General features: G+C 41.7%; 1 protein-coding gene across 3 annotated transcripts in view; it reads right to left on the bottom strand.

Moving 5' to 3' along the window:
- Positions 1 to 17596, bottom strand: part of LOC116848219 (connectin-like) — a 334937-nt gene that overhangs the window by 118037 nt on the left and 199304 nt on the right. For all 3 annotated transcript variants that reach the window (XM_032824092.1, XM_032824093.1, XM_032824094.1), the window contains 2 exons: positions 15183 to 15716; positions 2399 to 2892 (listed from right to left, as the gene is read on the bottom strand). In XM_032824092.1, the coding sequence (XP_032679983.1) occupies positions 2399 to 2892; positions 15183 to 15709 (1021 nt within the window). In that variant the 5' untranslated portion in view covers positions 15710 to 15716. The remainder of the gene's footprint in view (positions 1 to 2398; positions 2893 to 15182; positions 15717 to 17596) is intronic.

The following is a 17596-nucleotide window of genomic DNA, read 5'->3' as shown; positions in this document are numbered from 1 at the left end:
CTCGCCGCCAACCGTCGCCACGCGCCTAAGGCCGATTCTAAATTAGTCCCGATCCACAATAGGTGTAGTAAGCTTTAAGCCTTAAGAAATTGACCAATCACAGTAAAATTTGAGGAAAATAATCGACTGTGATTGGTCAATTTTTTAAGGCTTAAAGCTTACTAACCCATTGTGGCTCGGGACTTAGTTGCAAGTCTCAAGGTCCCAAGAAAATTGACCAATCACAGTCTTCTTTGGTCGTAAGAAGAATGATCTGTGACTGTGAAATTTTCTTACGATCTTGCGATTTGCAACTAATGGAGGACTACCATAATAGCCGTATCACACTAGCGACTCGCGACTGCGGCTGCGATTATGTCTCTTGACCAATGAGAAAAGCGGTAGGAGCTAGCAGCTTCTTTCTGACTGGTTAAGAGACATAATCGCAGCCGCAGTCGTGAGTCGCTAGTGTGATACGGCTATAATGCATGCTCGTGAGATAACAATAATCGACGTTCGCGTAATATTCCGTACCCTTTGGGCAATCGACGTTATCAGGGCCGTCGCGCGTATCGGAAGCGCCCCCGGGCGAAATTCAGAATTCACTCCGAGTCTCTCGAGCGCTGATTCGCACCCCTAATGAAATTCCGAGGAGCGCGAATCACACCTCGAATCTGTTAACGGCCTCTTACCCCCTTCCGTTCGGTTTCTCTATGACACCGAATCCGGACTTGCATCCGTCGGCGCTTTCGCACTGAGCGAAAAATGTCTAACAAATAAAAAGCATTTATTCGAGGAGTACTCTACATATAATAACGTATTTACTTTTAAATACAAATTCTTAAATTCTTAAAACTTGTATATATTCTTTCGTATGTTTTTTTATTATTTGTGGTTATATTCTTTCATATATTCTTTTATATATTTTTCTTTTAAAATTCTTTCTTCTATAATATTTCTTTTATATGATTCTTTTACCTAAATATTTTACAGTTAAATATTTTAGAATACATCTTCGAGTTTTAAGAATAAATTTTCTTATTATAATAATACTTTATATGAGCATGAAAGCACATATGTTATTAGTACTTGTCGAATAAATATGCTTTATTTCTTAGTTTTTGTTTCAGTGTAAACACACAACTATTATTTGCGCTCTACAAAGTCTTTCCTCTTTAGTTTTTGTGAAATTCAAATTTTCATAACAATTTCCCACGTCAATAAGAAGCAATAACAAAGATATTACGAAGGAAGAAAGTTGCTGTGTTTTATTCAACCGTATTAATTATTTAAATAACTTTAAATAATTTTAATTATTTAAATATTAATATTTATGCTTATAAATTACTTCTGTACCCTATCTGCGATTAAGTAGGATAAATAGTTAGCATACCGCTTACTTAGATTAAAAACAAAAATAAATGCGCAGGTAGAATATTGAGATAATTAGAAATATTAAATAATTCCGAATATTCATTTTCCAGAAACGATGCAGAATCTGCAGCCGTTCTGAAGGCTGTCAGTGGGTCCTTTCTTAAAACACGTGGATATTGAAATTGAGAATGAATATTAAATGCCGGGACGGAATATCGAGAGATACTCGAATATTAAATAATTTCGAATATTAATTTTCTAAAAGCGTTTATGGCACAGGGTACGCAGCCATTCTGAAAGCTCTCAACGGATCCTTTTTTTAACAAGTGTATATTGAAATCAAGAATGAAGATTAAATGCAGGCGGAAAATATTGAGATAATAAAATATTACATAATTCCGAATATCCATTTAGTAAAAATGCTCGTAACATCTGGATCACTTGAGGCTCTCTGTAGATCCTTTATCAAGTGTCAACGCAGAAAACATCGCAGTAATTGATCATTTATCGTATCAAACGCACAAATTTAAATTTGCAATACTGCATATATACAATAAAAAACGTACGACGGAAATTTCGACTCGGAGAAAATATCTCTAAGATATCGAGACATCCCGTGTGGAAATTTGGCAAAACTTGATCTTATTCTAGCATCTGTCTACTTTTCTTGATGTTTCTCTGTTTCAAAATCTGTTCTTCATTTTAAATATCCTTACGTTATTTAATTATTATTGACACATAATTTCCTACAATTTATTTTACACGACCTGGAATGTAGCATCGACTAGTAAGTAGGCCTATCCTCTAGCTAACAGCCTAGAAAAGTGCTATCTAGTGCCTGGATAGTTTTATACTTCTAAGGGTTAGATTTCACAATGTTGCACATAGAGCTATATACTGGCCAAGTTTACAAGATAGACTCTAGATAGTGCCCAAAAAAACTGAATTGCATCTAAACTATCCCGGATAAAAATTTCCACACGGGACGCTCTTTCGCGACTTCGAGAGAAAGATGAAAAGAAAACCCCCAACTGAGGGTACTCACCGTCCAGGTAGAAACTGCTGTTGGCGTTGTACAGGTTGAAGACGATCGGTTTGATGCTCTCGAAGGTCAGGGTCTCGAGAAAGTTACGCCGCAGGTCGAGGAAGGACACGCTGGGGATGCTATCGAGAACCTGCGGCTCGAGCTTTATCAGCCTGTTGCCGCTGAGATAGAGCTTGCGCAGCTTGTGTAGACCGGAGAACGCGTGACCCGCGATTATCTTGATGTGATTGTCGTCGAGCTCGAGCACCTGCAGCTCCGGCGTATCCACGAAGCTGCGGTCGCCGATGATCGTCAAGGCGTTATTACGCAAATCGAGATGTTGCAGATTGCGCAGTCCTTGGAAACAGTCGCGGACGATGTTGTTGATCTTGTTGCGGCTCAGTACGAGCTTCTGCAGGGAGGTCAGCTGCTTGAACGCCTTGTCACGCACCGTACTGATCAGATTACGATCGAGATAGAGGGTGCGCAGGACTGGCAGTTCTACGAACGTTTCCCTGAAAGAGCAGAAGCGCGCGAAGCGCTCGTCAGGTTTAAGAGCTCCTATTAAGGCTAGAGTTAAATTTTCATGTTTCAAAAAATGCTAAAAAAATTGTAAAATAAAAAAGACTCTGAAATTAAAAAATCATAAAATATGTTAAAGGATTAATAAGAGCAAACACAAGATATTAGCGTATAAAAGATGAATGATTTTTACTAGATGAAAAATCACGTTTGTTTTAATTGATTTTTCACTCAGCAGAAATCATTCATTTTTTACACGCTAATATCTCGTGTTTGGCTCTTATTGGCCTTTTAATATATTTTGCTGCAAGAAACATTACGAAACTTAAACTGATTTTGAGATTTTTTTTTCTTTAGGTAAAAGATTTAAAGGAAATTTTGAAAAATTTTGTTGAATGAGGTTTTAGTATTTTGCTTTTTTTGTAGATGATATAACGAAATTAAATTTAGAAATGTTTCTCAATCAAAGCAATAGATAGTTCTTTTTGTATCTTATTTAATTTGACATCAGGTGCAAATTATTGATATTGAAGTTAAATATTGAAACCCTAATTATAAACTTGAAGAAAATCATACAAACCTCCTTCCACTAAATATTATCTTAACAAATAAGGTTAATTGAAATAGTAAAATAATTTTAGTTAAATTACTGGATCAAGGCTAAATTCAATAAGACTAAATCTAATTCCGATTATTGGATTAAGAAATTCAATGACTAAATCCAATTCCATCTTCTAGAAAAAGGAATATTAAAACAATCCCGAAACACCTCATTTTCTAGAAAGAAGATATTTAAAGCATATTAAATAATTCTGAATCAATGTCTTTTAAGGTAACCGGATATCAATTCCGAATATCCATTTTCTAAAAATATTTAGAGCACATGACCTGGAGTTATTCTGGAATTTCAAATTAAACATTGAGTCGATATAAGATCAATAATTTAGTTTTTTAGGCTTTCGCGGTGTCCATGCATATTAGATTTGGTTTCCGGATTTGAGTCGCGTGGATTCATCTTTGTTTGATTCCGACGTTTCGTGAACATTTCAATCCGCTTCATCAGGCATCGGGTCGTTCCTCCCTGATGAAGCGGACTGAAATGTTCGCGAAACGTCAGAATCAAACAAAGATGAATCCACGCGGTTCAAACCCGGAAACCAAATCTAATATCAATAACTTAGTTTGTTGGACGAAAAAAGCGCGTATAAAAAAAAATTGCATAATAACTCCCGTGTGCTCATTGAGTCTCTTTTAAAAAATATAGCTGAAAGTTCCTCTCGAGAAGTACAGCTGAGAACTGAATGGTGTATGTGTAATTGACACTGTGAGCAATTTTTCAGACGCGATTAGTCGCAATTTATGCGTGACTCAAGACTCGAGACAGCTGGTAACGTGGCGTACAACGTGTTAAAGATTCATGCACGCGATATACAGCTGATGTCGCGCGCTGCCGAACGTGAGGACTATATACTCGGGCTGAGGTCGAACAAAAGCGAAGGAGAGACGCGCTGAAGTCGCGAATCACCTCGAGAATCGAGGGGCTAAGGAAGACAACTAGACTGAAGAGAGGAGAAGAAGGGCAGGTAAGCGACAGATATCTCAGCGTCGTCGTCCGCGTTAAATGCCAGCCGCCTGCGAGGGAACTCGATGACGCGCCGAATTGTCTTCTCGCGAGAACGGAAAACTTTCTCTGACGAACTCGTTACGCTCGCGTCGATCGATCGTATTCAAAGAAGCGCGGCCTATTCTATTCGCCGCTTTTCATCCAAATGATAATTTCTTACCGCGACGAGGGACAAAGATTGTAAGAAAAAGAGAGGGGGGAGAGGAGAGAGAGAATGTAATGTTGTATTGTTTACGCGCAAGATGCCTTAATGGTGTCCGTGGATAAAAGGAGATCGGCCCACGGTGTACACTTTATGTAATTTTGTTCGAAGCGATAAAAATAACGTCGTTGCGAGATGCAATTATGTGACTAGTTTCGCGATTCAACATAGCGGATTTGACTCGAAATAAAGAAAGGGGAAGGTGGAAACGTTGAATATATAAAGAATTTATTAATATAACACATATATTAATAAATAATAGTATTAATAACATATTTATATAACATATATAAAGAACTTATTACCTTGCAAATGACATTTCATCGTTTCATCCCTTAACTGCGGATAACGCGCGAAAAAGACTCGGCCGAATAGAGACGTTAAATATATAATCGAAAAGCGAAGGGGCGCGAGAGACGTAACAAGTTTAACGGCGCTTACGCATGCGCGCATTATCGAATATTGAAATTAAATATGAAAATGCAAATAAAGTCGCGGCGCGCCGCGGCGGCTGAAAGTTGAAATTAGTCGGCGCGCTCGTCACAATCGAATTAACATATCGGACGGGGAAAAGATGCGTGGAGAATTATTAATCATCGAGACGCGCGTATCACATCCGCCGGTCGGTGTTGGAAAAAGCCTTTGCATGGCGAATTTTCGTGTCGCGGGCAGAATAAACCGCGTTGAGAAAAGTGAAGGAGGGAACGGACTAAAGGAAGAAAGGGGTAACGTTAGTTCCTGGAGCAAGTGACGAGTAATTCGTCTGGGAGTCGAAAGCAGGACGATAACGATAACGCCGGGCACGAAAATGGTTACACGAGTGGAAGAGAAAAACCTGAGAGAGAAAACGAGAAAGGGAGAAACAGAGGGAGAGAAAGAGAGGAAGAAACAGACCGCGTTAGAGCCGACTGAATCAGCGCCACGAATTTATCTCAATTTAACGTTAATTAATTGAAGGATTCGGCGAGGATAATGCACTCCGTGCGTTATTGACAGACGATGAACAATCAATGCGATAAATCTCCGTCGGCAATTAATATTTTTTTCCTCGGCGACTCTCGAATGCATCAACATCGACGCGCTGTCTCGATGCACGCTGTGAGAAAAAGAAATATTTGAGAAATGAAGGAACCCTTACTCGATGGATGTTGACTGATAACACATTTATTTGAATCTAAACTCTTCGATTTAAATGGAACAAATAATTGCTCTCGCGAAAAGGTTCCAAGAAGATTCATATCTCTTTATTTGAAAAATGTTTCAGATTCGCACAGGTAAATATGTCATCAGCAACTCAACCACCGAATAAATAATAAATAACTACCGAATAACCAAATAAAAATAAATAAATATTTAATTTCTTAGATATTTTTCCCCTCATACAGTGTACACGAAAATACACGTTTAATTTTACTAAGAGAAGAAAGAAGAAGAAATATTTTAAAGTGCGACGAATTTCTTTTATATAAAAAAATTATTTCAAAGTAAAAGAAACTTATTTCTTATAAACTTGTTTCTTACACACTCATGGAAAAAGAAGATCTGCTACATATGGGCAACATAATTTGTTGTATTAACTACTTTTTCTTTGCTGCAGGAACCAATTTCCTTGCTATGATAACAAGAAAATCTGCAACAAAAAAAAGTAGCTAAAATAGTAAATTATGTTTAGTTGTCTGTAGCAAATTTGCTACGTTAGCTACTTTTCTTGTTGTAGGAGCAAACTTTCTTGTTATTACAGTAATAGGTTCCTGCACCAAAGAAAAGTCCATATGTAGCAAATTAGTTTGCTGCTACAGCAAATTATTTTTTTCCGTGCTGTTTCCTTTTCTCTTCTTTCAGGATGCGAGTCCTTTTCTCATCGCAACATGAATGAATTTGAAAGCGAACGTGATTCTTACACGGAAAAAAATAATTTGTTGGCCCAGCAAATTTTCTGCTGGTCTAGCAAAATTTTTTCGTTATTATATGGACAGCAAAAAGATTTACTAAAAATACTAATCACTATTTGCTGGATATAATTTGCTGAATCTACAAATTATTTTGCTGTAAGAACTATGATGGATTTATATAAGCAGTTGCAGTTTTGTTCCAATAGCAAATGAATTTGCTATGGATACATTATTTTGGATCAATAGTTCATCATCAAAAATTAACCCTTTAAGTATCACTGGTACCAATAGAGACCACTTAGGATCGGTTAGTTGAAACCTTATAAGTGTGCTATTTAGAGTGTTTTTGACAATATTTCATTAAAAAAAAGTTACTAGAATATTCTATGAATTATGCGCCTTAAGAGAATGCTGGAGTCAATGACGAACAATGTCGATAATGCAGAGACGATCATCATTAACATAATCACGCTATCTTTTTCATATTTCTTGTATATATAGAACTTCCATGAATATGTGTTGCTCTGTTTTACTATATTCAACGAAAAACCTAATCTAATGAGTATAGAAATCTTTCTGCAAACTTTTCCGATATTCTGAAGCTTCCAAATGCAAATGCAAAGGTAGAGCAATGTTCTTCAAAATTTTTCTGTTTGAAGTATCCACACTTTCGGTATGTACAAGCTGCGGAACTTTTGGATTAGGCAAATGTTACGCTAACTGACAGTTTGAAATGTTACATTAAAATTTTTTGTTTGCTTTCATCACATATGGAGCAATGCTTCTATTAATTTTTGCACGTGTTTTCATAAAAGCATTTGTAATTCTGTGTAACTTATACGACATAAACTTTGCAAAAAAATGTGAGTATTCTGTCGATAAAGTTTTCAGCTTCAGCATCTCCTTAAACGAGATGTTAATGAGAAGTGCAATAGACGCCGCGACAAGCACCGGCTGTGTATGCCGAAATCAAGAATACTTTCTAATAATGTACTCACGATACATCCCGGCGATCGCTATTTCGGCACTCCCGATACTTATTTCCGCGCCCGACTCACTTTCGATAGATAAAAGATGCATAGAACGCGGAGCGATGTCGATCGCAATGTGTCAGGTGAGGCTGCTCGTCGCGAAAGATCGATGTCCAAGATGGCCGCGCAATCACTGATGCAGTGCCGAAAATGCGCGCCAAAACGAGAATGATGTCGCGGTTCGACAAGGACGCGCTCTAGTAGCCGCGCTTCTCTCACTCTCGCTGACGGACCGCGCGCGCGAAATCCGACGTCGCGTATATCTCTAGCATCGTTTTGTCTTTCTCTTTTCCTCAGATTATCATCGCGATTCTAACTCCTCGTTAATAAATCCAACGATCATCCGATTTTACTACTACTTGAGCGAGTCGATATTAATGAGAAGTGCAATAGACGCCGCGACAAGCACCGGCTGTGTGTATCGAAAATCAAGGGAATTGCTTTTTAATAACGTACTCACGATACTTCCTGACGATCGTACATCGCTGTTTCGGTACTCCCGATACTTATTTCCGCGCTCGGCTCACTTTCGATAGATAAAAGATGCGTAGAACGCGGAGCGATGTCGATCGCAATGTGTCAAGTGAGGCTGCTCGTCGCGAAAGATCGATATCCAAGATGGCCGCGCAATCACTGATGCAGTGCCGAAAGTGCGCGCCAAAACGAGAATGATGTCGCGGTTCGACAAGGACGCGCTCTAGTAGCCACGCTTCTCTCACTCTCGCTAACGGACCGCGCGCGCGAGATCCGACGTCGCGTATATCTCTAGCGTCGTTTTGTCTTTCTCTTTTCTTCGGATTATCATCGCGATTCTAACTCCTCGTTAATAAATCCAACGATCATCCGATTTTACTACTACTTGAGCGAGTCGATATTAATGACAAGTGCAATAGACGCCGCGACAAGCACCGGCTGTGTGTATCGAAAATCAAGGGAATTGCTTTTTAATAACGTACTCACGGTACCTTCCGACGATCGCACATCGCTGTTTCGGTATTCCCGATACTTATTTTCACGCTCGGCTCACTTTCAATAGATAAAAGATGCATAGAACGCGGAGCGATGTCGATCACGATATGTCAGTGGAGGTTGCTCGCCGCGAAAAGATCGATGTACAAGATGGCCACGCAATCGATGACGCCAAGTGCAGAAAGTGTGCACTGCGGCGCGAAGGGTGGCGCGCTCCTACGCCGTCCTATCGGATCGCGGCTCCGCGATACCACTCGATAGATCAATAGTTACTAAAACTTCTCGATCAGAGTTGCATTCATATCTAGCTGTGCATTGCTTACGACTTATCCAGCATTGATTTATCCAGGAAGCGAAAACATGTGGTTTAATTCGACAGTAAGGCCAAAGACATACAAAAAACTTAAGATGTAAGATGTAACCAATAAACTGATTGATCAATCACAGTCGATGATTCTTCCTATGGTCCAAGGATCAGCGACTGTGATTGGTCAATTTGCTTATCACTTACATCCTACTGTTTAAATTTTTCTATGTATTCTCGACCTTATCATCGAATTAAGTTCTCGCTTTCTGGATGAATCAACAATCGTGAGCAATGTACAGCTAGATACACATGCGATTCTGCAGCCTTATTCTATAACATTCTAATTACAATGTCTACATCATTCTAATTACAATGTTACTATCATGGCATGTCGTTGCGTAGTTTTCTACCATATATCATAGATTTTCAATAATAAAGGCCGATTGTTCCAACCTCTTAGTAAGTTACCTAACAGTTAAATCATGTGTCTGTCTATAATTCGAATAATAAACGAAGTTTTCTTTAATTTTCAGGTAGCTTATACCAAGAAGTTGGAACAATCGGCCCTAAATTATCAGTCATAAGATAATAACTATAAGTAGACAAGTTGATCAACTATAGTCGATTATTTTTTAAAATAATCGATTGTGATTGGTTAATTCGCTTGTAGTTTATGACTAATAGCTTGTAGCCGTGTATAATTATAGAAGGCCCATATAGTTGCGCAACGACAATGTAAGTCTAATATTACATTCGTCGTAGAAGTATTATCGGACGTGCTGATTAATTGATGGATAAAATTCTTCTCTAAAAGGTCCCTAACTTTTTCTCCATGTACCTCAGATATTCTCTATCCGACTGCGTCCGACAAGCTGTCGCATGACACATATAATATACAAGCCTAATAAACCTTTTACAATAAGATATTAGCCATAAGCCGTAGGCAAGTTGATTATTTTTGAAAATAATTGACTGTGATTGGTTAATTTGCTTGTAGCTTATGACTAATGGTTTATTGTAAAAGATAACGATAACGATGCTGTCGTTAGAAGTTATAGAGTTGCATTACTGGTCGGAAAGTTCTAGTAATTATCGATAAATCGAGTGACATCGCGGAGCCGTGATCTGACTGGACAGCGTAGGAGTGCGACACCTTTCACGCTGCAGTGCGCACTTTCTGTACTTCGCGTCGTTGATTGTGCACGGCCGTCTTGGACATCGATCTTTTCGCAACGAGCAGCATCTACTAACACATCGCGATCGACATCGCTCCGCGTTCTACGCATCTTTTATCTATCAAAAGTGAGTCGGGCGCGGAAATAAGTATCGGGAGTGCCGAAACAGCGATGTGCGTGTATCGTGAGTACGTTATTTGAAAGCAATCCCCTTGATTTTCGATACATACACGTGTCTATTGCACTTCTCATTAATATCGACTCGCTCAAGTAGTAGTAGAATCGGATGATCGTCGGATTTATTAACGAGGAGTTAGAATCGCGATGATAATCCGAGGAAAAGAGAAAGACAAAACGACGCTAAAGATATACGCGACGTCGGATCTCGCGCGCGCGGTCCGTCAGCGAGAGTGAGAGAGGCGTAGCTACTAGAGTGCGTCCTTGTCGAACCGCGACATCATTCACGTTTTGGCGCGCACTTTCGGCACTGCCTTAGATTGCGTGGCCATCTTGGAAATCGATCTTTTCGCAACGAGCAGCCTCACTTGACACATCGCGATCGATATTGCTCCGCGTTCTACGCATCTTTTACCTATCGAAAGTAAGCCGGGCGCGGAAATAAGTATCGAGAGTGCCGAAATAGCGATGTGTGATCGTCGGGATATATCGTGAGTACATTATTAGAAAATAATCTTGATTTTCGGCATACACAGCCGGTGCTTGTCGCGGCGTCTATTACAGTTTTCATTAACATCTCGTTTAAGGGGATGAAAACTTTGAAGCTAAAAAACCGACAGAACTCACATTTTTCTGCAAAGTTTACGTCGTATTGGTTACACAGAATTACAAATCCTTTTACGTAATGAAAATACGTGCAAAAATAAATAGGAGCATTGCTCGATATATGACGAAAATGAAAAAAAAAAAATGTTAAATGTAAAATCTCAATTTGTCACTTAGCGTAATATTTGCCTAATCCAAAGTTTCGCAGCTTGTACATACCGAAAGTGTGGATGCTCCAAACAGAAAAATTTTGAAGAACATTGCTCTACTTTCGCATCTGCACTTGGAAGCTTATATCGAAAAAGTTTGCAGAAAGATTTCTATACATATATGGTTAGGTTTTCCGTTAAATATAGTAAATCAAAGCAATACACATTCATGTAAGTTCTGTATATACAAGAAATACGGAAAGGAAAGCGTCATTATGTTAGTGACGATCGTCTCTGCATTATCTCGACATTGTTCGAGTTCGTCATCGACTCCAGCATCCCCTTAAAGGGTTAACGTGATTCTTATACACTCAACAAGTTTTTCCTATCCTGGCAACGAAACTACTTCTGCTCTGATAATGAATAATTTCTAAAATTAGTTACGTCAACTAAACTTTTTTTATGTCACTACGAATATGCAGTAGTAACGACAATTTTGCTAAAAATGTAAAATTATTTTTCTCCGTGTAAGATTTCGTCTAATGCCGCGAGGCCACCGCCCGCGACAAGGAGCTTTCTCGTACGAGAGATACGTGGCTGAACTCGTCGCAACCGCCGACTATATTCAACTTCATCGTCGTCGTAGTCATCGTCGTCGCCGTCGTCGCGACGCTAATATCGCCGCGCGTCGAAGGCATCGTCTATGCATATTTATAAGCGTTCAGGGGGATGACGCTATGCATTCCGTTCGCTTTATAAAGGGCGCGCATCTAAGGGGCCTCCTCCGCGCGCTCGCTCGTTCGTTCGCTCGCGTAAGAAGGGCCTCCGCGAAAGCACTCAGAGCGTGCCGTCGCCTTTTTGCCGGTCGGCGATAAAGGCATCCAACGGCAATTTCGTATGCCGTTGGACATAATGGCGCTAATGGATGATCGAAAATGAAATTTATAATTGAGAGACTGCGGCGGCACGAGACTCGCCGCGCTGAAAAAACGCGAGAAAAAGAAGGGGAGAGGGGGAGACCGCGCGCAAATGGCCGTGAGTCGAAATTTCAGTCCTACTGTCGATCTGATCTCTCGAATATACTCATATTTTTAAGGATCAATACGTGTGTAATACTATGAAAAGACTGAAGCATCTACTTAATACTTTCAAGTGGTGGGAAACACACTAAATACCACTTGTGGATTTTGGGACTGATTGTTTCGACCTCTTGATAAGCTACCTAATAGTTAAATCGTGTATCTATCTCTGCCCCATTTGATGAAAAAAACAAAGATAAGCGATTTAGCTGTCAGATAGCTAGGTTAGATAGCTTATTATCTATTAGATAGATAGATACCAAGAGGTTGGAACCATCAGTCCCTAAAAAGGATCTCCTCTTGGCAAAAGTAGCAAGTTAAAGTTCCTGATCAGCCAAGATCTCCGCGTTGACGGTGGCGACATGATTACAAATGACAAAATGATGAATTATTAAACGAGAAAATAGATCTGTTCGTTTCCGAAAAACTTCTACATCAGTGTAGATTATTGCAATAACAGAGAGTTAGAGTGAAAGAAAGTATACTTGTTTTTCTCTAATTTATTATATCAGTGCAAAAGTTAATCGAAAACGAATAGACCTAATGATGTGAACAGACGACCAATCTTTTCCTGCGAACCACAGCGTTATTGAATGTAGCGTGTGCACATCACATGTGATATAATTGTGAAAGTGTGGAAATGCTCGATATGTAGATATTGTGCTTATTGTAATATTTAATACGTAATTATTCGGTCATATTCGGGCATCGAGTCACACAGCTGATTTTCTGTCAAAACGAGGCAATTTGTCACATTTATTTTGCGGTTATGTAATAATAATTTCGGCAAGAAAGGAGTATCCGAAGCATCACGTGTGTAGAACAGATTGCAAGTGCCATTTTATTGATACATCTTTTTATTTAGCCGTGATTCGCAGGAATTTTGGGCACGGTTTCCCTCGCTTCTGACGTCATCAATTCAACATGGCCGCGGTGACTGATCAGGTGCATTAAATAAAATAAAAAAAGGATGATGCAGGTTTCGTGGTATCAAAATAAGCGCAGAATTGAATATTGAGATCGAAAGTTTCGGATCAAAATTTCGACTCAGCGATGTTTCCTTCATGACAGCTTCGTACAAGAGTCGAAACGATTTCTCTCGTTGAAAGTTCGAGCGGTTTCCTCGAGGATCGTCATCGGTCTTGGCTCGGTTGCTGAACTTGTTGGAGTCGCAGCCGGCGAAATTATATTGGAGCATCGACAGACGGCGGAGTTTCGATCGGTTTGATCTCAAGATACGGGACCGGAGGTGCTTCCGCGCACGGCAGCTTGGAATGTTTTCGTTCGTCCAGGCTGGCGAAATTTCACCAGCGCGATTCCGATCATCGTGCGAAACGCAATCGCCGCGGCGCGGCCGAGACTCTCTCGCGCGCGACACTATAAATACACGCCGTTGTGGCTCGCCGTTCGCGCGATATGAACACGGTCACGCGATAGAAACAGTTCGCGGGAATCCAAGCCGTCTCTTTCTCTCTCTCTCGCGTCATGAATTATATCGACTTGCACGACGGGGGTAGAACAGGCGGCAGCGAGCGAACGCGCGAACGGCTCGTGCTTCTCTCCGTTCTCTGCGAAAGCGAGACGCCGCGATAATCGAATCAATTTAACCTCTCGAGTGCTGGGAGCGCGTACACGCGTCTGACGAATTCCTCCGGCTCACACACCCGGGCACGAGCAACAGTCGACAAATGTTGCAATGAGCACTCGTATTCATTGATTTCCTTCCACGTACTCGAACGACGGTAATGAATAAGATTTCATTTGTCTGTCGGGTCGCTGCTTCTTTCTCGACTTCTCAACAAGTTGCTCCTCTCGCCGACTGACTTTCGACACAGCGCGCGAAATACTCCGTCCTCAACGATCGTTTAACTCTCGAGTGCTCCGCATTCGAAAGGTTAAATAAATCCAGTCCCGCGAGACACTGTTAAACTCACGTAACTCTTAACATTGTCAACCACTCGGGAAGATCTCTCTCAGCTTCACAGCGGGGGATCGTCAAAAGTCGACCTGGACTCCCGATGATTCTCGAGGAAAATGAGCAGTTTGAGCTGTAGAAGCTCGTAGTGTCGCTCGCTGTATTGCCGGAATGGTGAAAGTTTTCCCAAGTTTTGTGAGCACGGCTCGCAAAAAGAGGAAAATACATACGATATTCAAAGCTTGATAAGCTGTAACTCGCGCGGTCATATAACATTGTGTTAACTCTCAGCAGGCAGGCAGGCAGGCTGCGCGGAAATTTTGCTGAGGTTTCTCTTTCGGTTGGAAATTTCGCCGAGGCGCTCTCCCTTTGGTTCATCGCGGAGCTCGCGCGAAATAAAAAATCGCACTTGCATATCAAATTACTTAAATTGCAAAGTGTTATCAATTATCAAGCCATCTTGAATTATCTCGGATTATCAAATATCATTAATCGCTTCAGGAAAATTGTCGGAATTACAAAATTAAGAAATTCACACCGACGTTTCGATTTTTTTATTTTTAAGTGAAGACCTTTACGAAATACCAGAGAAAAATCCGTTTCGCGTCTCATATTCTCTCTCTCTGTTTCTCTTTCTCTTTCTCTCTCTCTTTGACACAATATTTTTTTTTCCTTAAATTATTTGTAGTATTTTGGGTATTTTAATAGTTAATATTTTGAGTATTTTAATAGTTAATATTTTTGTCCTAAAAAGACATTCTGCATGGAGAAAATATTATAGTAAAAATTGTAATTTTTGTAATCTTGGATCAAATTAAATTATCTTGGCAAAATTATGACTAAAATTACTACACATTTGTTAAAAATTGTTTTGCACTTTTAACTTTTTACTACAAAACTATTGCAATATGTGAATATTTTTTATATTACACGTCAGGCAGTTTGTCGAATTTGCTATTTCTGTAATAATTTATATTGTAGTTTACAATCAAGCTTTAGAAAAAAGAAACATTGTAGGAGGGGATGCAATTTTAGCGTAATTTTTACTAGAACATTTTTTGTCTATAGGAAAAACATGAATAAATGCCTCGCTTATTCGCTCTTTGCCTTCTTTCCTGCCAAAATTCCTGTGACAATTAATGTCGTCCTCAACATACCTTGTAATCTCACTGATGTTGTTCCTCCCGAGATCGAGGATCGTCAGGTTGCGCATGTTAACGAAGGAGTAATCGTGCAGCTTCACGATCTTGCCGTCGGTGACGCGGAGCTCGGAGAGGCCGGTGATATTGACGAAGGAGTATTCGGGCAACTCGGACATCTGCACGTACAAGAGCTCGAAGACGCGCAAGTTCTTCATCTGGTGCAGCACATGCGCGGGCACGTAGTCGAGGATGCCGTTCTCGTGCTGCTTCAGCAACAGTTTCTCCATGTGCTGCGACGAGAAGTGGGCCCAGAACGGATCGTCGCGCGACAGCGGCTTCACCACCCAGCAATCGATCTCGGTGACGTTGCCGTGGTAGAGACAGTTGCAGTTTATCGGCGCCTTTTGGTCCTTGATGTGGCAGAGGTTCGTCTTCAGCTTCTTCCGATTGCGCGACCTCGTTGAGCTCGTCAGGTCGCAGCACGCCAACAGAATCATCAGCAGCAGCAGTTGCAGCGCGAGCAGGCGCAGAAATCGACGCATCTTGACTCTGAAACAGCAACGTCCTGCTCGTTCAGCGTCGAATATTACACTGCCTTACTTGTCGCCACGCGACTCCACTCGTCGGCGTTTCAATGCGCGACCAGTTCGCGCGCAAAATATGCGCGAAATATAGCGTCTAAAGAAAGAAAAGAGAATAATCATGCGACGAGGAACGAGTGCATTTTATCGCGAGCGGGGTTTTTATTGCCGAGCTCCATTGAATAATTTCACGAAGTAACGCGTCGAAAGCGAAGATTATGCGTGGCGGGTGGGCTCAATTTGTTTACTTCGCTTCACGGCGCGAGAGCATGCGGTCCTCCCAGTTATTTTTTTCCTTTTTTTAGTTATTATGGGTACGCGCGTACGCGACTTAATGAGTTTACGAACGCGATTATCATCACGGCCGCGATAACGATGCATTTTTCAGGGGTGCATCTTGCATCGCGACCGCGCGGAAGCACGAGGACGCGGCGCTCGAAAATGCAAATCCCGTTAATTTTTACTCGAACCACCGAGACGCGCCCTTTCTTTCCGGGGAAACGGGAAAACGACCTGAAGCGGATCGATCAATTATTAAAGGGCGGCTCGCTCGCTCGCTCGCGGCGTGGCGCAGAGCGGCCCGGCGTGGCTTGAGAAATTAAAAAGTCAGCGCATTCTTAACCGGTGCACTTTGTTTGGCTGCAGTAGATCGCGAGCGAATTAAAATATGAACACCGTGGCGCGCGCTTCTCGCTCAGCCTCCTCTCTCTCAGTCTCGCTCACTTCTTCACTTCTTGTTCCAACGAGAAAACCGCTCGCAGCGGATTAATTAATTACGACAGCATGACTGCTATCGTCTGAAGAATTAAAACGGCTGCTCCTTAAGCGTCTTTAATCAGCGTAACCTGTCTTATTCACGAGGGAGAGAGAAGGAGAGGCGAGGGCCGCGAAGGAGAGGAGTATTAGCTTTGTGCGCTTCAACGGCCGACACCTGCCTCGGCGATTCGGGAGAAGGCTCAGTCGGCCGTACTTATCCACCTTTCGCGATTAATTATCGCAAAACGGTTCGCGCGTTGTAACCAAAGCTCCGTCAATGGCACGTAAGTACGCGGCTAACGTACGTACGTACGTACGTACGTACGTAGGTAATGCGAGAGCGCGCGAACCGTAGCGAAAGGCGAACGTTAATTCTTCGACCTCAGAAATCCCACGGATTTCTGCAGGCTGCCGGATCTACACGCTCGCTCCATTAAAGCCTTAACAGCTTACGCCAGCTTCTCGGCGAGCGCGCTTTTACCCGTGAAAGCTCGCACGGCGGCAACGCTCGGCGACGGAAATGCTCGTCCTCCTTAATCGGCGATCGATGCGGGGCCACGGAGGAGCCACGCTCCGCAGGTGGCGAAGGGACAAAAAAACAAGGGTAGAGGACGGGGAAGGAAGTAGTCCAAGTTTCCGCGGCGCTGATCAAAAGGCTCGAGAGAGAAATCCGGCGGCGAGTTTAATCCGCGAGTCACCGACGACGGGGACGAGGAGCGCCAAAGCGCGCGACAGAGCGAGAGGGAGGGTGGAGAGATGACGGCGGGGTGAGATCTCTCCGGTTGATGCGATTCCCCGCGGTCGTGGTCTATCGTTTCGATCGTCTGGTGTTGCGCCGCGCAAGGTGTATTTATTTATTCGCGCGGAGTGAGAGAGAGAGAGAGAGAGAGAGAGAGAGCACCCGCCGCACGACTGAAAATTCTCACGGGAGGAGAAGGAAGAAGTGGAGAAGAAGGAGTCGCTCGTTGCTCGAACAATTCCACAATGTAATCAGCGAACTGCACGAGACGCGCTATAATTGTATAATTACAATCAGAGGTAGCTTGTAATTCTCTCTCTCTCTCTCTCTCTCTCTCTCTCTCTCTCTCTCTC

The sequence above is a fragment of the Odontomachus brunneus genome, unplaced genomic scaffold (genome assembly GCF_010583005.1).
Source record: "Odontomachus brunneus isolate Ranch 3 - 2012 unplaced genomic scaffold, Obru_v1 Obru_scaffold_091, whole genome shotgun sequence".
Taxonomy (NCBI): Eukaryota; Metazoa; Arthropoda; class Insecta; order Hymenoptera; family Formicidae; genus Odontomachus; species Odontomachus brunneus.
Note: the sequence above shows the minus strand (reverse complement) of the source record. Positions and strands in the feature narration are given on the sequence as shown.